Here is a 20,556-nt window from a genome sequence, read left to right as displayed (position 1 = left end):
ACTCTTCTTTCAAACTGCTGCAGCTGGCACAGGTAACCACCGCTAGAGGAGATAATGCTATACAGTCTATGCACAGATATGAATTCAGCAGCCCACCTGCCTCGAACGGAATATGCTACTTACCAGTATGCATCTATTCTTGGCATGTAGGGCTGCTGACATTCATATCGCCCGCCCTCCTCCCCGGTGCCTTTTGCAGCTGCAGCATTATCTTTTGCATGGCCATCTCTTACTTTACTATCTCCATCTCTGCCACAATGGCGAAAAACAATCTGAGGATGGAGAAGATGCCCATGCGCACTGTAGTCCAGGAGAGGAGTCACCTATCTTGTGATACTTCGAAGACTCTTCCAGGACAACAAGGTGCAATCATCCGGACCTAACACTAGGCGGCAAACTATGCACAGATATGAAGGTCAGCAGCCCTACATGCCAAGAACAGATGCATACTGGTAAGTAGCATATTCCTTTTGGAGTGAGATAAATTGTAGAGTGGTAAATGACAGTCTGTTGCCCGATGTAGTGAAAGCAAACTTAAACTGGCTTACATGGCCGATATAAGCATTAGCTCGTGGGTCAACTTCTGTTTGCTTGCAATGGCATGTTCTCTCTAGATCCGTGTTGCCCAACCTGTGGATCGAGTCCCACTAAATTGTGAAAGTTCTGGTCTATATGCAAGTAATTAAAATGATGAGCCCTATTTGTGCACCAGTGCAAAGATGCTGAACAATTTATCGAAGTCCATTTTTTTTTTTTTTTTTTTAAGAACCCCTTGCAAATATTACCAGTCAAGACTCCTGGTGAACCTTGCACTATTTGTTGTTGCCGTTGAGTTTTTTTCTTCACAAAGCCATTACAACAGAATGTGATCAGACACCACCATGCTACTTGTTTGACTTTAACACACAAATTAAGAATTATGGATGTGGCCAAATGGCCAGAGCTACTGACATTGGTTTGGGGAACTAGATAGGACTCTAGACGTTGGCTCAATATCATTTGATTCTGCCCAAATCACTTAAGCTCCTATGCTTATAATAAAATGAATCTGACCTCGTGTAATGTAATTAGGAGCTCATGTAAAGTAATCCAGTGCACTTGGGCTGTATCCGTGCTATATAAAACTGATACATATAAAAGATGGTTTGGGCGTAGAGCAGATCCTTTATTGGAACGCTCCACACACCACAAACATCCCAAATCTGCTCACCTAAATGTCTGTTTTTTTAGCAGAGTTTTAAAGTATAATATTAGCACAGTGTCCGTGATGTTGTAGAGTGTCCATCTAAAGGATCTGCCCTTCACCTGAACTTGAACTACCCAGAATTCCCTGCTTCTGTTTTTCCATAGCGTATGCTGTACTCTAAGGCTGAAAGGGCATTGTTTTGATTTTACTAGTTGCTCCCTTGTGTCTGGCCAAAGCTAAACTATCTGACAAGCTCTAATAAGGGCATCAAAACACATGTCGGGGGTTACTTTTATTTATTCCCGATTGGTCTGAATGGTATATTACCAGTTCAAGCCTGTAATACTGTTCTTGGACTAGTAAAATGCTTTGAAATATTCAGCTCAGCGTGGGTGGCACTAATCCTATGCTTAAAGACTTTGCTGAATAAATGGTAAAAGGCTTTCACTTCCTAGCCTGGCATGGTTAGCACTATGCTAATTCAATACTTAACAGTTCTTCTAGAAAAACAGACATTTGAGGGGAGCACATTTGGTATGTAAGTGCTATAGAGTGTTCTGTATAAAGGATCTGCTCTCCACCTAAACTTGGAAACTACCCAGAGTTCCCTGCCCCGCTGCTCTTTTTGCATAATTTATGCTGCACTCTAAGCCTGAAAAGGATTTGCTTTGACACACACATTTGTGTGTGTGTGTATATGTATATATATATATATATATATATATCCTGATATATATATATATATATCCTGCAAATATCCAAGTATTGACTGCCTCCACCAAATCGAGAGTTGCGTCGTCTCGGTAGGACTCCTTGGATCGAGTCCCTCACACTCCTTTGCATAAATGACCACGCCAAGTGAGATTCACGATTTCTTTATTGCCGCTGCCAAACGCGTTTCGACTACACAGTAGTCTTGATCACTGGTTGTGGTTAGAAAAGCGCGCGGCCATTTTAAAGAAAAAAAGTCTTTTCATCATCATGTACGTCAGTGACCACATGTCAAATGACAGGAAGGACAGACTTAATTTTACCAATTCATTAATGAAACGATGTTTTTACACATTTACTTCAACATGATTAACACACATTCCTTTAAAATGTATACACATTGCGTATGGCTTCTTAACATGGACAACCTTGTGATTGTTATAAAATGTTTTTTTGCGAGTTGTTTGTAGATTATTTTAACACATTCGAAAACTTTATTGACAATGACGCGCGTTAACATGCTTGCGCTATATTTGTGCATAAAATGAACACCTTGCCAACGCTTGTCACAAGTTCAATATTAGACATTCGAAAAATGTAGCCCATGTGGGCTTACCTAAATATCTATCAGATTTATGCAGATGTTACTGATTTTCCTCTAGGTTAAAAATTACAAACTGTGTTTCCATCTCAACTCGTTACGAAAACATTGCAAAAAATAGAGCTCCAGTGAGCAAACACGCCGGTTGTACCATGCATAAAAGCAAATCCATATTTCCTTCAATTGCCTCAATTCATGTTAGATGTCAAGTGTAAATACATTATACAATCTGCTGTCCACTCAATAATCAACATGATCAAAATAAATTTCATGTATATGAATTTAGCAGACACTACTTGTCAGACACCGAAAATATTAAAGGTGTCTATGCAAATCTTCTTCGATGTTGAGACCGTTCGGTTGCTTGGTGTTTAGCTTGATTATATACTTGGATTCTAATTTTCTCAACTTGCTCAATCTATTTCCCCCTCTTTGGCTGGCTGGAATAGAGTTGATCACACAGTATGTCAATCCTTTGACATCTCCATTGTGCATCAATTCAAAATGCCTGGCTACAGGATAAGCCCTGTTGGCATTTTTAATTGCGCGCAGGTGCTGTAAAATCCTTTTGTAGGCTTCGTTGATTGTGCTGCCCACATACCGGAGCCCGCAAGGGCACTCGAGGATGTAGATCGCGTAATCAGTTTTGCATGTATATTTGCCGTTAATCTTTTCCGTTCTATTGGAAAGGCCTAATCTGTATTTACTACAGTTCACGCCATGATTACATGCCTTGCACTTTGTGCATTTTACGAAGCCTTTTTTATCTAGCCAGGTAGTTTTAGGTTTGGGTTTTGTGAGCATGTTGGTTACCAAACAATCTTTGAAGGATTTTGCTTTTCTAAATGTAATTTGTGGTCTCTTGGGGACTTCCTTCCCAAGCACAGGGTCGTTTTTAATGATATGCCAATGCTTGTTGAGTATTCTTCTCACCTCAACATGTTGTTTGCAATAACCAGTTATAAATCTGCATTGGTTCTCATTTTCGGACTCTTTTTTTACTGCCAAAGAGGATTTGTTCCCTCTTTTGTTTGGAGGCTTTCTGTATTCCTTCTGCTATCCAGGTGGTGGGATAGCCCCGTTCCTTAAATCTAGTACTCAAGATTGTCAGTTCTTTATCTGTTTCTGCAGGAGTACTACAATTACGCATGACTCTGAGGCTTTCTCCATATGGTATACTGCTCTTGAGGGCCATAGGGTGAAAGCTTCTAGCATGCAACAGAGTGTTGCCACTGGTGGGTTTTCTGTAAAGTTTGGTTTGGATTTTACCCTGCTCGACATACACTGTTAAATCTAGGAAATTAACACTATCTTTGCTGATGGTACTTGTAAAGGATAGGTTTAACTCGTTCTTTTGAAGCTTGGATATAAAAGACTTAGCTTCTGACTCAGATCCTTTCCAGACCAAAAATAAATCATCGATGAAACGACTCCAGTGGATAATGTTTTCATCCCATTCCCTTTGATACTGCGTCCGGACCACCTGCTCCTCCCACCAGCCCATATGCAAATTAGCATAGCTGGGGGCGAAGCAGGTGCCCATGGCAGTACCACACGTCTGGTGAAATAGTTGACCATAGAATAAAAAATAATTACTGGTCAAACATTTTTCCACCATCCTCAGGAGCATTTGAGTGTGTGACCACAGACTGGTGGCTCTCGTGCCCAAAAAGTGTTTGACTGCACGAATACCATCCTTACCTGATGCTTGTATACAAGCTGGCCACATCGATAGTGATTAACAGATAGTCGTCTTCCCAGGGTGTGTCATATATTTTTTTCAGAAAGTCCCCAGTATCTAACAAAAAGGAAGGTAATGTTTTTGCCAAAGGATTCAAGAAGGAGTCAACAAATTTGGAAGTATTCTCTAGTGCGCTGCCTATCGCTGAAATAATAGGGCGTCCCGGGGGGTTGGACAGATCTTTGTGCACCTTTGGGATCAAATAAAATACAGGTGTAGTTGGCATATCTATCTTCAAGTACATGTACTCATCGTGTGTTAATAAAGAGGAATCGTACCACTGCTTTAGCTCTGTGTTGAACATTGCATGACTATCTGTCATAATTTTTTCTTCAACACGTGTATAACAAACTTTATCATCAAGTTGTTTATATGCCTCAGATAAATATTTTGCTCTATCCCAAAGGACTACATTACCCCCCTTGTCAGCATTGCGCACTATGCAATTATTACACTCCAATAGTTTTTTGATTAAAGCATAATATATATATATATATATATACTGAAATGAACCACACTGCCTCATTTTAACACAAAAATAGATTGGCTTAACGTCCGTACTCTGCTGCAGAAAGGTTTCTAAAATTTGCTAATATCATTGGTATCACCACCAAGACCTTTTTAAGAATCCTTGTCATTATATTCAACAGATGCGATTAGGCCAGTACCCTACTCCAAAAGGTGTTCCATCTCCTGACTCCAGTACAGTTTACCCTCTATCACCATTATGGGCAGCTCAGTATCTTGGCCACAGTCTGATATCGAAGGCTGCGGTCAAGAACAAACCATTGCTGTTATAACAAGAAAATAATGCTCCACCTTGTGTCTATGAAAGCTAGGTGGGACACAAGTTGCAAAACTTATGTGAAGCACCGCTCAAGATAAGCTAGTACGATAACTGATGCACACTCCGATTTCCAGGTGACAAGAAGTACTATATAAATGTTTTGATCAACGCTTGATTCATCCCATAACTGTTTGCTACTGATTTGTATTCTCTTCTTTGTTTAGGGGACATGCTGCGGTTACGCACAGTTCTTGAAGCCATACAAAAGAATATCCACTCCTCCTCCCTTATTTTCAAGCTGGCACAGGATGCTTTTAAAATCGCCACTCCCACCGACAACAACTCTGACACCACCTTACTGAATGTGGCGCTGGAGTTAGGGCTACAGGTAACTTTTACCTCTTAATTTCTTAATGCTGGTGTCCAGCTCTGGTTCTTGACCACTGCAAATAAATGCAATATTCATAATCTCCAAATTCAGTGTTTAAGATAATTGTACTTGGTCTGTCAAACGTTTTTGCCTATCCAGCGTTTCCAAGTGGCTGTGCATCAGTTGCCAGAGCTTGCCATTCCTACTTCATAGCATGCCTTTTGATAACATTGTGTAGCTCCAAACCTCGTCTGAACTCTATGGCTCTGCAAGAACAATGTTTTTCTACCTCCTTGCTCATCCTGCTATTGTGTTAACTTCTAAGATCTTGGGCTATGCCTGATTTTGTAGCCTAGTTCATGTTTCTTGCACTTCCTCGGGTGGAAACGCTTTGACAGATATTAAATGTTGTCTTGCATAAACATGCCTCTCTAGCAACACTGGTTCATTCGTTCATCTTTCTGAGCTCTGTAAATTGATTAATAGTAACAGCTGTAATTTATATCTTCTCTACTTAAGATAGGGATTAGGTTAGACGCCTTACTCTGTTCCCTCTTGAATGTGTGCCTCTCCTTGTTCTACCTTCTGCAGATTCTCAAGAAGCATGCCACTTGTAAGTCAATAAGACTATTCCTTTTGCATGAAGTGTTACCTGTTTCCTTTACCTTTCTACTAAATACTACATGTATGCCAGCAGTGTCAAGTTCGCCACACCATAATTGAGACATGTTTCTGATGGATACTTCGAAACACAGATTCCTCACCTTGTGAATTTTTCCCAGGCTACTGACTGGATCCAAAAACTTAAAAGCACTACTCGCCACGCCAAAGTCATTCCGCTCGCAAAGTGACTAGTGAAGCCACATATAAGCACCACCTATATACGCTGATGTCCGTTCCTTTCTTTCCGCTCCTTCAGAAGCAGATAGGGCTATTCCATGACCTTTTGTTGGCTAACCATCCTTATCGACGTGGCAGTGGATGGTTCCGGGCTTTTCGGACAAAGCAAATTCTGCATTGGTGGACTTTAGAGGCAGTCGTGCGGCATCAAGCTCCTTTGACTTGCTATCGCCAGTTTCACCAACTGTAATGAAAATTCAAAGGATGCTTTCTGGGTCCTGCTATTGGCAGAGGCAGCCCTCGCAACACTTGTAGAAGTCCTTTCATGGCGCAAGAGGACGTGGTGGTGATAGAGGCAATGAACACCACTAGAGACACGTCTTTGTCTTCCACATCTGCGGCCAAGCCACTTTGATTTCCCCTTCACACGTGTTGGCTGTGGGAGGGTGGGTTTGGGTAGTAATTCAGGTCCAGCTGGTGTGCAATTATTTCAGATCAGTGGGTGCTACAAATCCACTTCTTCTGCAGTCAGTCCTGGCTGTACAAGTAGACGAGAGCTTAAATTATTACTTCAATTAGTTCTTAATGCCCCAAAAAGATCGAGGCTCTGGCAGATTCTGGATCTTTCCCTTTTGAACACCTTCTCTAGACAGGACAAGTTCACATTCCGCCCCTGATCCAAGAGACTAGATGGTCTTTGGACTGCTGGATGCCTACATTGATGTGCCCATCCAGCAGACCCACAGACCCTTCGCACGGTTCATGGTGGGGTCTGCATTTCCAATTTACTGTTCTCCCCTTCAGCCTCACCTCTGCCACCCAGGTGCTTGTGAAGATAATCGTGGTGGTCATACCTCATGTTCATGGATGTAGGAGAGTAGGGTCTGCAATCCTATGATCACCCCAGATTTTTGCTTTTTGTTTCACTGGTTTACGACTTCTCTGGCTGTGGGCCTGCTAATCAGACCCACAGCCTTGCTGTTCTCTCACTAAATTGACACGTGTACCTTAGGTGCATTTACCAATTGGTACTGGGCCACCTTATCAGACCCTGTAACTCAGGGCATAGGTGTACCCAGGGCCTACCAGGGGCTGCAGCATGTATTATGCCACCCCTGGCTGGCCATCTAAATCTGACACAACTGGCTGCACGACAGCTGGGGCCAAGTGGTGTAATCACCTTTTGCTGTAGATATAGTATACCTATATCTAACCCTAAAATACACATGTATTCCTATCAGTCACTCCTATGGCAGGCCTTAACAATCCTGAAGGCAGAGTGCTTGGAATTATGTGAGATGGTGCTCTGGCATGAGCTGAGCCCGTCTGCAGCTTGCGGAACCAAGTCCTAATAGCTGTTCTATGATAACGCGTACCATATACTCTTAAGTGCATTATAATCCTCGCGGTTATTTGCTATCTTTGGTATCGCTTTATCAAAACATGTCGAGTAAGGTGTCATACGAATTGGAATACTAACCCCTCGCCAATTCTGGCGACGGGGTTAGCATTCCACCCTTCTAGAGGGACATGACATGTATGTAACTGTGAACCCCGGTTAAAGTTAACTCGAGCCTCAGCATCACAAAATGGATGCTGCCACCACAGACACAAGTCTGACCCCCTGCAGCTGGGAGTCCTTCCAGCAAGGGGAGCTTGGACAAAGGGTTTCCTGTCAGGGGCGGTGCTAGCACCATCCCAGACAGGGTTTTGTGTATCCTAGGTAGGCAGGGCTGAATAGGAAGGTGACTGCAAGTGGCACCCCGGTGCTCACTGTGCATCTGCCAGTTTGAACCAGTTCCAGGGGCACACCAGCCCCTGAGCTGGGGAAAGTCCGCCATGGGAGAGGGGTGTAACCACCCCCCTTTCTGGTCCCACCCATGGGCAGGACCTAGTCCCGTACCAGCCCCTTTCTTTAGTATAAAGGTGGGAGCGGGGACCCTTCCAAATTAGATCATCTTTGAATCCTGAAACTACTTTCTAGGAAAGGAACTCAAGACTTCTTCTCAAGATTTCCCCCTTGTGACTAAGGAGTAGTCACCCTGCATCTGCGGGCACCAACTAAGAACACTGCGGTTTGCTGCACCTCTTTCCTCCGGAATCCGACTGACCAGCATGACGAGACCCGGCTTCCCTGGCACCTCTGACCTCTACCTACATCATCAGCCCAACTGAGATCCGTGGGTGTGACGAGACCTCGAGGGACCGGCCATCTTCAGAACTGCACGACGCTTATCCATCACGACCGCCGAGGGATCCTCGAGTGAGTGCTTTGGGGTTTGAGAAGCCCTAACCCTGAGCAGCTCCAGCACCGAAGTCTAGCCTCCCAGCATCCACGAGATCTGCGTGGGGCCCTTCTGCTCTTTGCTGCTCACCGCGTTGTCCGGCTACGTGTCTGCTAGCTTGTAGCCCTCTTGACGACGCACCACGACGACAACACCGCTGGTCTGGTTGCTCCAGACTGGCCCTTGCTCCCCTCCAACAGAGGAGCACCCCGGACCCTCCTGGTCCACTCCAGACACCATTTTGAGTCCACCGCGTGGGCTTGCATTTGCCAAGAGTTGTTGGCCCAATCCTGGGTCCAGCGACGTCGACAGCAGATACCATCGTGGGACAGCTCGCACCTCCATCCTGGTCGCCGACAACGCCTCCTGGTCCGTGAGACTGCAGAGCCCAGCGTCGCCCACTCACCTGGTCGAGGTGACTTCGTCCGGTGCCATCCTGGTGCCCATCTAATCACTGGCTAGTGATTCAGAACTTGGTCCCCTCTGCTTACAGGTATCCTCCATCTTCGATCCAGGCTTGGATCACAGCGAACTTCATCACTGGTCACCTGACAGCAACTTCTTCTTTCAGTCTCCATAGACTGCAACGAGGATTCACGACGTCTTTTCAGACCTATGCAGCCGCAGCCCCTGGGCTAGGTAACCTGAGCTTTTCGGTGCTCCATCATAGCTTAACTATCTAAGTGTCCAGATCCTTTTTCGTTTCAGCTCTACCTAGTCGGATTCGTCCGATAACACTAACTTTACGAAATCTAGCATCCATATACTTTTTCCCGCATCCCGCGTGAGAGTGCACACTCTGCACCCGATCTCCCTAGGCCTCCTGCTCGTACTCTGAAGGTTCAGCAGTCCAGTCCTAGCGATCCTAAAGCCTTTGAGACTAGTTACTCACCTGCTAGTATTTCGCATTCCACTTTTGTAGTATATGGTTTTCCGTGCCCCTCGGGCATTTGCGTAAATTGTGCGACTTTCAGAATTTCTCTAAGAGCTTTGTATTGTGCTTAGTGCCCTGTCCTCATAAAGAGTCCAGGGCTGTTGTGTTCTAAATAAATATACTTTTATTTTCATAACAACTTGTGTGGTGTCCTTTCACTTGGTGTTCAAGGGGTATATGTGATGGTATAACAGCTGGCTTAACATGCCCTCTAGAGTTTAGCCTAAAGCCTGCTCTTGTCCATGCTACTAGGATAGCTGGTCTACACGGTTGACTTACAACCAATCATCAATAAGGGTCGTTTGGAATGATACACAGTGATCACTAGAATAGTGAGCACTACATATCAGGCCAACTTCTCACAATGGATACATGTATTTCTATGCCTTTGACTGGCTTCTGAAGGTGTGCTTGCTGAAATCTGGTTTGGGGGCACCTACAGACAACCATTACCCCTAATGTCATTCCTGGGGTTTCCCATCAACAAAGCAAAATCCCACACCAACCTACACTTTATTTCCTTCATAATGGCCATCCTGGATACAGTCCTATGTTTCAGGGTGACTCGTGTTCCAACGCAGACAGTTCTAAGGCTTCTTGGCATCCAGCAGGTCCCACATGTGGGCCTTGCAATGGAACCTCTGTCTGCACTGGGCTCAACACTGGGATAGTCAATAATACAGTATTCACATTCCGGGATCTTCAGTGGTGGCTGATGTGCAGCCGTTATCTCTATTCTAACTGGAATTCACAGCAGACCGATGCAGTGTCGTTGGGTGTATGGCGTCATTTGGGAGAGGTGGAGATTAGACCTTTTGCTCCTAGACGAAGCAAAAATAACACATTAAACCTGCTGAGCCTTTGTGCTAATTGGTTGGCTTTCAAGGCCTTCCTTCTGACCATAGAGGTAAAACCTGTTCTGGTTGCATCGGACAATAAGTCTAGCATGTGATATTGCAGCAAGCAGGGCAGTGTAGGGCCTCAGATCCTTTGCCAGGAAACTTGGATTCTAAAAATGACTAGACCTTAAAGGAATCTCCGTAACAGTAAATCATTTCATCGGATCACTGAGAACCATGGTGGACAAGCTCAACAAATGTTAACTGGCAAATGACCAATGACCTCTTCATCCAAAGTTGACTCAAGGTGTCCTTTCTCAGTGGGGCTTGCCTGGGTTGGATCTTTTCACCACTGCTGAGGAGATGCTACGTCAAGCTGGAAGCGCACTTGAATGCTTCCCAATCAAAGTGGCATTTTGTCTGCTTTGCTGGTGTTCAGAAGAGAAACGCAGTGCAGAAGCAAACCTTGTCAAGGTGGACTGCTCTTTGCATAAGGACATGCAGTGCACGGACCAAAAAGCAACCTCCCGAGGTCCTTCGGGCCCATTCCACCAAATCAAAGGCCACCATGATTGTATTAGCGAGAGATGTTCCAGTGTCTGACATCTGCCAGGCTGCTACATTGGGTGTCCGTATTCAACTTTGTCATTATTTTGTTGACAATCAAGTCTGCAAGGAGGGTCATTGTGGTCATTGTGCCGCTTGGTCCTGAAGTACATACTTCTCTAATTCCACTTCCCAGACCCATCACCTTTTTGGGAGGTACTGCTTCGGTTTCTATTCAGAACCATTGACTAGCCTTCTGTAATCTTTCTGGTGGTGCTCTTATCGAACTATAGATTTTTCACTACCCTTCCTAATACCCATTCTTTTAAACTTGTAAAATTGTCCCATGTTACATTTTGTTCACTGTCATTGCTCCAATTTGTCACACGTGATCTGCCTCTGAGGGCACAAAAGAGTTAAAAGATAAACTGACATAATTGTGCCTGCATGGGGCATATGACTCCGCACCATCCCTTCCAGAGCTGGAGCAAGGTTGCCACTGGGACCATTATTGCCATCTGCCAGCGTGCAGGAGTTATTGCTTTGAAGAGTTGTGAATCCATTTGTATGTCTGAAGTTAAAAAGGTGAGGAATCTGACGTAAGAATATCCACCAGACAGAGCTGTCCCGAAGTTAAGTAACTTGCTGTTCTAGCATGTCTCTAAATAAAAAGATCAACAACAAGTAAACTTATATGTTTGAGGCATATGAGCTGCAGATTGCAATCTGTGCATAGATCCCCACCTAGTGTTGGGTCCGGATGTTTGCAGTTTGTTGTTGTCCTGAAAAGTTGTTTGGAAGTCACAAGGTAGGTGACTCCTCCCTTGGACCACATTGCGCATGGGCATCGGCTCCATCCCCAGATAGTTTTTTTCCGCCATCGGGCTCGGATGTGTTTCCTGCCCTCCGGTTTGGAACAGATTTTCCTTCGGCTCGCAATCCTCACCCAGTTCGACGTTATTGTTTCGATCGCGCTACACATCGACGCAATTCTCTACCACTTTGAAGTCTTCGATTCAGGTCGTCGCCGAAGGCCTTCGGGCCTACTAGGCCTTACTTTCTAGCTCATGGAAAGAACCCCATTCAAGAAGTGTCCTCAATGTGGGTCGAAATTTCCCAACACCGACTTACATGAGGTGTGCAACCTTTGCCTTTCACCGGAGGACGAGGCCAAAGACTGTTCAGCGTGTGCCTCATTCCGCTCCAAGAAAACCATTTGGGACCAACGAGCTCGGAGAACTATAGCTCGCTCGTCAGCTTTGATCTCCGACGACATCTTTGAAGAGGGCGTCGACGTACCAGAACACCAGCACGCCGAAGAGAGTATCGGATCCTCAGATGCCGAAGATTCAGATGTCGAGGACATCACTCCAGCTCAATGGATTGTAAGTAAGACCGTCGACCCCAACCCTTCCTCGACACCCTCAAAAAAGGCTTCGGTCACAACCTCCCCTTCGGGCCCGGGTGCACACGGAGAAACTGCTTCCCACTCCCTGCCTTTGGGCCCGTCAAAGAAGCCCACTAAGCCTTCAGGCGGCTCAGGCTCGAGCCAGCCTATTCCCTCTGCCAATCCTACACCGACATCTTCCTCTACCACGCCGACCGTTGCTCCGACACCTAAGCACACGACGCTGAAGACTGGCAGCGGCTCATCGATGCCGAAACCGCACTCGGAGCAGAGTAAAAAAACGCCCAAAGCACCAGATTCACACGCGTCTGAGACGAAAAAACACCCGGAACCGAAAAAACAGGTTCTGGTAAAAGACATTTCAAAATGGCACACTCCTAAGCCAAAAGACCCGAAACCAGCTACCGACTCGGTGCCGAAAAAACCTACGGAGCCGAGAACTTTGACGCCGAAGGATTTGCCCTACTCAGAAGAACTTTTTACACCGGATCCCAATCAGAAAACTCTTGTAAAGGATCCTAAAACCGGACAATTGACTCTGAGCTCCAAGAAGAGACCACTTGAGACGCCAGCACCTCCTCCCCCTCCAAAGAAGAGACATTGCAACCTCTCCATTTAGGGTTCCTTCTCTACCACCTCCCCATACTGTTCCTCCTCATACACCTCTACCACATCACTCACCTACACCATCTACTAATCCAGATGATGATGTAGACACAGATTTTGATGACACCGGTGGGGGTGCACACGCCCCAGCAGGGACCAATAGTCCCCCTCAGTCACCTAATCCATGGTTTGATTACAACACCCCTGTTGTGCCTTACGTCCCACAAGATGATGTATATCCTTCCAGACCTTCCCCACCAAAGGACAATATAGGTTTTAACCTACTAGTCCAAAAGACTGCACAATATCATGGGGTGGACTTGCCACTGATGCAGTGGCAGAAGATTTCCTATTAGAAACTTTTGATAACACACAAAGGTTTACTGCCATTTAGCCAATGCTTAAGGGTGTCACCAAGCACTCAACAGAGGCTTTTAAGGATCCTGTCAGGGCTAGGGTCCTCAATCCTCGCATTGAGAAAAAATATAAAGCTGCCCCTGCAGATCCAGTTTATATTAGAGGTCCAGCACAATTAGATTCTCTAGTAGTGTGTAATTCCCAGACATCAGTTGAGGCCTCAACACCAGACAAAGAATCTAAGCTCCTTGACGCCTCCGGCAAGCGAACAGCGGCACTAGCAGCTAACATCTGGTGCATTGCCAACACCCAAGCGTTGCTGTCAAGATAAAACAGGGCACATTACGATGAACTAGTCCATAATGCAGCCCCTACCAGACAAATGCAAAAACAGGGCTAATGAACTTATACAGGAAGGTAAAAATATTACTAATACTTCCATTCGTTGTGCCCTAGACGCTGCAGATACCGCCTCAATGGCAATCAATACCAGCACCCTACTACGTAGACATGCCTGGCTACGTATTTCAGGTTTTAAACCTGAGGTACAAAACTCCATCCTTAATCAGCCATTTGATGAGACACATATGTTTGGCCCAAAAGTTGACGTGCCTTTAGAAAAAATGAAAAAAGAGACAGATACAGCAAAATCTATGGGAGCCTTGCAGCTCCCAGACATTCCTTTCGTCGCTCATCATACAGAGGCAACACAAGAGGCTACTCCTCAAAGTCCCTCCCACGTCCTACAAAATCCCTGGTCAATCCACATTCACTAAGGGCTACCAGAGGGGGTTACAGGGGTAACAACAAATGCAGAGGCAAAAACAACAACTCCAGCTCTGCCTCTACCCCTACCCAATGACTTTCCTTTCCCCCTCCCCCCCAACATTCCACTCCTGTAGGGGGAAGACTTAAACAATTCCTGCCTGCCTGGATCAACATCACATCCGACAGGTGGGTGCGACAAATTATTCAGTCAGGTTACTGTCTAGAACGAACATCTACCCCCCCTCCTCTCCCCCTCCAAACATACCACACAAACAGCGTCCAATGTCATAAGAACATCTATCACGGTTAAAGCAAGAAGTAGCATCTCTGCTAGAAAAAAGTGCAATAGAACCAGTTCCTCTGCACCAACAAAACAAGAGGGTTTACTCTATATTTTCTGATTCCAAAGAAGGACGGCTCTCTAAGGCCTATTTTAGACCTCAGACCGCTAAACATATACATACAGTCAGACCATTTTCACATGGTCACACTCCAACAAGTCCTTCCGCTCCTGCTGCAAAACGACTTCCTGGCTACTCTAGATCTCAAGGACGCATACTTCCACATTACCATTCACAAGGCTCACAAGAAGTATCTCAGATTTGTAATAGACTGGCAGCACTATCAATTCAAAGTACTCCCATTCGGAGTCACAACAGCACCAAGAGTATTCATCAAGTGCTTGGCAGTAGTGGCAGTGCATCTACGAAGAAAGCACATCCATGTCTTCCCGTACCTCGACGACTGGCTCATAAAAGGCAGCTCACACAATCAATGTGTGGAACACACTCATACCACCATCCAACTGCTCCACAACTTGGGGTTCACAATAAACCACACCAAGTCTCCTCTACAGCCATCCGAAGTACAACAGTACCTCGGTGCCACAATAAACACCTCAACAGCGCTTCTAACAAAGTTTCAGCTACAACACTCCCTCCCAGCACGAGTGTTCATGCAACTCATAGGAATGATGGCCTCTTGCATCTTCATAGTACCCCATGCAAGACTTCAAATGCATCCGCTACAAGAGTGCTTATCACGTCAATGGAACCAGTCTCAAGGTCACTTAACAGACCTAGTGTTGGTAGACAGTCGGACTCATCGCTCTCTGCAATGGTGGAACACCAAAAACCTTTCCAAGGGACGACCGTTCGTAGAGCCAGTTCCTCAGATAATCTTGACTGCGGACGTATCGCTCTCTGGCTGGGGAGCCCACCTACTGCAACACACCATGCAAGGCAGGTGGACACCGCAACAAAAATTACTCCACATCAATCATTACTAGCAATATTCCTAGCACTAAAAGCTTTCCAGAAGCAAGTAGCAAACAAAGCTGTGTTAGTCCGCACAGACAACATGACAGCAATGTACTACATACAGAAGCAGGGAGAGACGCACTCCCTGCAACTCTCTCAACTAGCACAGGACATATGGAGGTGGGCTATACCTCAAAATATATTCCTCCTAGCCCAGCATGTTCCTGGAGTACAAAATACCATAGCAGACCTGTTAAGTCGTCGGACACAACAGACCCACGAGTGGGAACTTCATATGCAAGTTCTTCAGCCATTATTTCAGTTGTGGGGGCAACCTCAAATGGACCTATTTGCCACCCATGAAAACGCAAAATGCCCAAGCTTCGCCGCCAGATTCCACACCCACTGTCAAAAGGCAATGCGATATGGATGAATTGGTCCAACAGATTTGATATATATGATATGATAAAGGGAGAAGTGTGGCTCAATGGTTAGAAGAGGCAGACCATGAAGCAGAGGTCAGACCCGGGACCAGGGTTCAATTCCCGACGCGGCAGGGTCTTGAGCCCAAAATGTCCACGCACTCGATAATTCTCGCTTCGGTGCCTGCTCGAATCATGGGTTCACATTCTGCAACTCCGGGCAATAGCTTGCTTAATCTCCACTATGGCCCCCCTGCGGCGGGACGCCTGGCTTTCACCTTGGGGGTGCCCAGTTCGGGTTATCTCACAGGGAAAAACCAGGACGGGTTCCCAAAGCAAGCGCTTAGAGACCGTTGGTGATAATGCGCTATATAAATATAAATTACAATTACAATTTGTAGAGCGCACGTTCACCTGCGGTTTCTTGGCGCTAAGTGGAAGGCTGAGGAGCACAGAAGTGTGTTGGAATTAGTTGTAAGCTAGGGAGAAGAGCCAGCTCTTAAGTGACTTCCTGAACTGGGCATAGGAGGGTAGAAGGCGGAGTTCTGGGGGAGGGAATTCCACAAGAGAGGGGCTTGGGAGGAAAATATCAGGCCACCATGCCTCTTGCGTCTGAGGGAGCAGGGGGACAGGAGACTGGAACAGGAGCTCAAGACGCGGGAAGGGACATAACGGTGTATTCGGGATTTGCGTACGCTTTTCCACCTCTACCACTCATGCCACTAGTAGTACGCAAACTACAGCAGCATTCTCTGACCCTCATCCTAGTTGCTCCAACGTGGGCCAGACCACACTGCTACAACTGTCTGTAGTACTGCACCAAAAACTGCACCTGTCTCCACACAGAACCGTGGAGAGATCAGACACCCGGACCATGCTCAGCTCAACCTTGCGATCGGACTCCTGAAGTCCTAGAATTTGGATATCTGAACCTTCCTCCAGACTGCATGAATGTCATTAACGAAGCTAGACGTCCTACCACTAGGGCATGTTACGCAGCCAAGTGGAAATGATTTGTGATATATTGTCACAACAACAATATTGATCCCCTAGATGTGTCTATTCAACACATCATAGGATACCTACTGCACCTCCAAAGATGTATCTTAGCCTACACGTCTATTAGACTACATCTTGCTGCAATAGCAGCATATCTGCAAAACAGACATCATCTATCTCTGTTCAGAGTGCCTGCCATTAAAGCCTTTATGGAAGGCCTTAAAAGAATAATTCCTCCCAGAGTACCACCTTCACCTGTGTGGAATTTAAACGTTGTTCTCACATGGTTAATGGGACCTCCCTTCAAACCCTTACACAGATGTGAATTACGATTTTTAACATGGAAAGATGCTTTCCTAGTAGCTATTAATTCTCTGCGGAGAACTACAAGCACTAACCGTTCAAGAACCCTTCTTGCATATGCATCAAAATAAAGTGTTCTACGTACTAATTCAAAATTCCTGCCCAAAGTCATTTCTCCATTCCATCTCAACCAATCAGTGGAACTGCCCGTTTTCTTCTCGCAACCACAGTCAGTAGCAGAAAAAGCTCGTCGCACATTAGATGTCAAGAGCATTGCTATACTACATAGAAAGGACACAACCTTTTCGTAAGACAAAACAACTTTTTGTGTCTTTCTCACCACCACACAAGGGTAATCCCATTTCAAAATCTGGGATAGCTAGATGGATTGTCAAATGCATACAGATTTGTTACCACAAAGCTAAACGTACGTTATCTGTTCCTCCTAAAGCCCATGCTACAAAAAAAATAGGGGCTTCAATGGCATTTTTAGGGAACATTCCCCTAGATGACATCTGCAGAGCAGCTACATGGTCTGCACCGCACACATTCACAAAACACTATTGTGTATATGTGCAAACAAAACCACACGCTAATGTGGGCCAGGCTGTTCTCAAAACATTATTCCAAACTACTGCAACAGATAGGGGTGGTCGCCGCTAAGAGTGGGTACTGCTGTACAATCTATGCACAGTGTGCAATCTGCAGCTCATATGCCTCGAACGGAAAATGCTACTTACCAGTATACATCTGTTCTTGGCATGTAGAGCTGCAGAGTTGCACACGCCCACCCGCCTTCCCGGCTTTTGGAAAGTGGGTTATTGGTAGGGGCAAATGTAGATCTGCCACTGGCAATAAGGCCACTAACACATGATAGGACTTAGTATAGATCTTAGAAAATTATTCCTTTGCTCAACCCTTGGTACTTGGCTGCGAGCAGACAGGCTTAACTTCAAAGAGAGGTATGTAAAGCATTCAAAAACACCATTTCAGTAAATAATTAAGACACAACACAAAATGAAAATCCAACACCAATTTATAAAAAAAGGTAATATTTGTATTTTTTAAATGACACCAAAACGAAAATCCACTGTAGGAAACCAGAGATATGAATTTTTAAAGATTAGTCTTTTTCTAGTGCTTAGAAACCAACCGCGCCCCTTTAAGTAATTTTGTTTTCTCTTTTCAGGGACACACCTTTATAACTTTATAAATTGTTCTGAAGAATTCTCACCACTGTAGTGGGCTGCCTTCTTTAGCAAGCGGGGTCCAGTTAGAACACCTTCCTGGTGTTCTGCATGCGGGTCCCAAAGTATCCAACACACAATCCAAGTTAGTCCTTGAAAGTGTGAAACTTCAATTCCGCAATCCACTTGAACAAAACCCTTACAAATCCACTGGTACTCCAGGCTTTCAATTCTTTGTGGGGCTGTCCAGGTGAGCTCTGTTAACCTGTAGCTTGTAGGGAGTTCAACTCTTGAGTCCTTTGGCAGCAAGGTAACCCACAGGGCTGCAGTTTACTTGGTGCAGTCTTCAGAGGTCAGGCTTTAGAAATCCTTGCACAGCAAAATCTTTTTCAGCAGGGTACTTCTTGCTTCAGTAAGTTTGAAGCAGCAGATCTGGAGGGCTAGATATGTATTCAAAATTCTCTGGGTCAAGCACCAGGTCACTGCTGACCAATGAGAGCAGGCCAACTCCTCATAGTTATGACCACATCCTGTATAGTGTGGCATTAGTTTGTCCTAGAGTACATCATTTTTCCAAATCCATAATGGCTGATTTTCCAGCAAGGAGGTAAGACCTGGCTAAACACACCCCCTGGGATATCTTATTTCCATGGACACTCCTCCTACTGTCTGCACATACCTTCCTTAAGCCTAGCCCTGACTCTGGGTCAAGACTGTCAGAGTGGACTGAAACCCAGGCCTCCCCTCTGCCCTTGAAGAGCATGGTTTACAACGCCACCTCCTGGTCTGGCATTCCTTTAGACCAGCACACTGCTCTCCCAGCAGCCTGGCTAATCCACTTAACTCTGACCAATCAGGGCAGACCACTGAAAGGCTGAATTTGGACTTACAAACAAGAAAGTCTCATAACTTATTGTATGTACACTTTAGGAGAAATTCAACAATATAATATTGTTGGATTTACTACTACCATTCTGGGAAGTCTTTGAATGGTCCGGCTAGTCCAACCTATCCATATTTATTAATCACTTCCTACCATGTTAACCTATGGGCCATGGGGTTTGCAATGGGAAAAATGACTTTGGCTACTTATCAAGAACCAGGGCTTATAAAACCATATGTTCGAGGCATATGGGCTGCAGATTGTACATTATGAATATATCGCCATCTGGTGTTGGGCTCGGATGATTGCACTTGTTTTTCTCTTGGAGAGTCTTATATAGACTGGTGACTCCTCCTTTGGTTGCTAGTGCGCATGGGCATCGGCTCCATCCTTAGATTGTTTTTTTCCGCCATCTGGTTCGGATGAGGATCGAGGCGCTCCAGATCGACTTCGAGAAGAAGTGATATTTCGGCGCGTATTCCCTTTCTAATTCGACGGTATTGTTATCGGACGCGATTTTATTTCCATTCCGACGCGTTTCGATTCCAACATTAAACATTTTCTTCCACGTCGACGACCGAGAGGCCTTTCTCGACGTAGTCCAGACCGGAGTCCATGGAAAGGACTCCATTTAAGAAATGTCCAATATACACAGTGAGATCTCCAGTTTGCCTATTACCAATGTTTGAGTTGGGTTCAGAGAAGTCCTAGGCATGGCATTAAAGATAATCAAGAAAACCTCAGAGGAAAAAATAGAAGAATTTGTCGCAACACTGATTCCCCCCCCCCCCTCCCCCCCCCCCCCCGCCACGACCTCTCGTTAGTCTTTTTTAGTTTAAAAACTGCATTTCGTTATTACTTAAATATAGATCTACAGAAATTTATAGTGACATATGCAAATAGATTCAAAGCAGAATGTTTAATGTGCTTTTGTAAATTAAAGGTTTTATTTAATTGGTAATCCTATTTGTTAAAAATAACCTTGCATAGATAGTCCTGTTAATCTGAAAACTTGTTTTCATTATAGGTCATGCGTATGACGCTGTCTACACTAAATTGGAGGCGGCGAGAGATGGTGAGATGGCTTGTAACTTGTGCCACTGAAGTAGGTAAGTAGCTTCTGCTTTGGTAGGACATTACACCAGTTTTGTCTGTTATGTCGTAGAGGAGCTATTTGCTAGTATAAATTGATTCCTGTTCAATGGATGCTGGATTCATTAGGGGGATGCTGGCCTGTTACTTGGTTGACAAGCGAATTAGTACTTGGGAGAGTGATGGTTTTGTCCTACTTTGATAGCATTTTAGAAGACCCATAAAGAACGCAGCAGCCAAGGAATGAACTTAGAGCTAAGATGTCAGCCTAGCCAAGAAAGGTACTGTGTGTGTGTGTGTGTGTGTGTGTGTTTTCAAGAGGTGTAGAGCAGGTTGATATGCACGGAGGTGTATTGAAGGCTTTGGATGAGTGCTTTTGCCTTACAGAGGTATATAGTTAGCTGCTCAGCAGTAGGGTATATTGAAGAAATT

At 45.1% G+C, this 20,556-nt stretch overlaps 1 protein-coding gene across 1 annotated transcript in view; it reads left to right on the top strand.

The window, feature by feature from the left end:
- The window catches only part of ZSWIM5 (zinc finger SWIM-type containing 5), a 271,830-nt gene that overhangs the window by 243,064 nt on the left and 8,210 nt on the right, over positions 1–20,556 (top strand). Inside the window, exons 12-13 of the mRNA XM_086952301.1 lie at positions 5,251–5,414; positions 20,060–20,141. Of these exons, the coding sequence (XP_086808427.1) occupies positions 5,251–5,414; positions 20,060–20,141 (246 nt within the window). The remainder of the gene's footprint in view (positions 1–5,250; positions 5,415–20,059; positions 20,142–20,556) is intronic.

This window comes from Lissotriton vulgaris, chromosome 1_1 (genome assembly GCF_964263255.1).
Source record: "Lissotriton vulgaris chromosome 1_1, aLisVul1.2, whole genome shotgun sequence".
NCBI lineage: Eukaryota > Metazoa > Chordata > Amphibia > Caudata > Salamandridae > Lissotriton > Lissotriton vulgaris.
The sequence above is the reverse complement of the archived record's forward strand: the minus strand, read 5'-3'. Positions and strand labels throughout refer to the sequence as shown.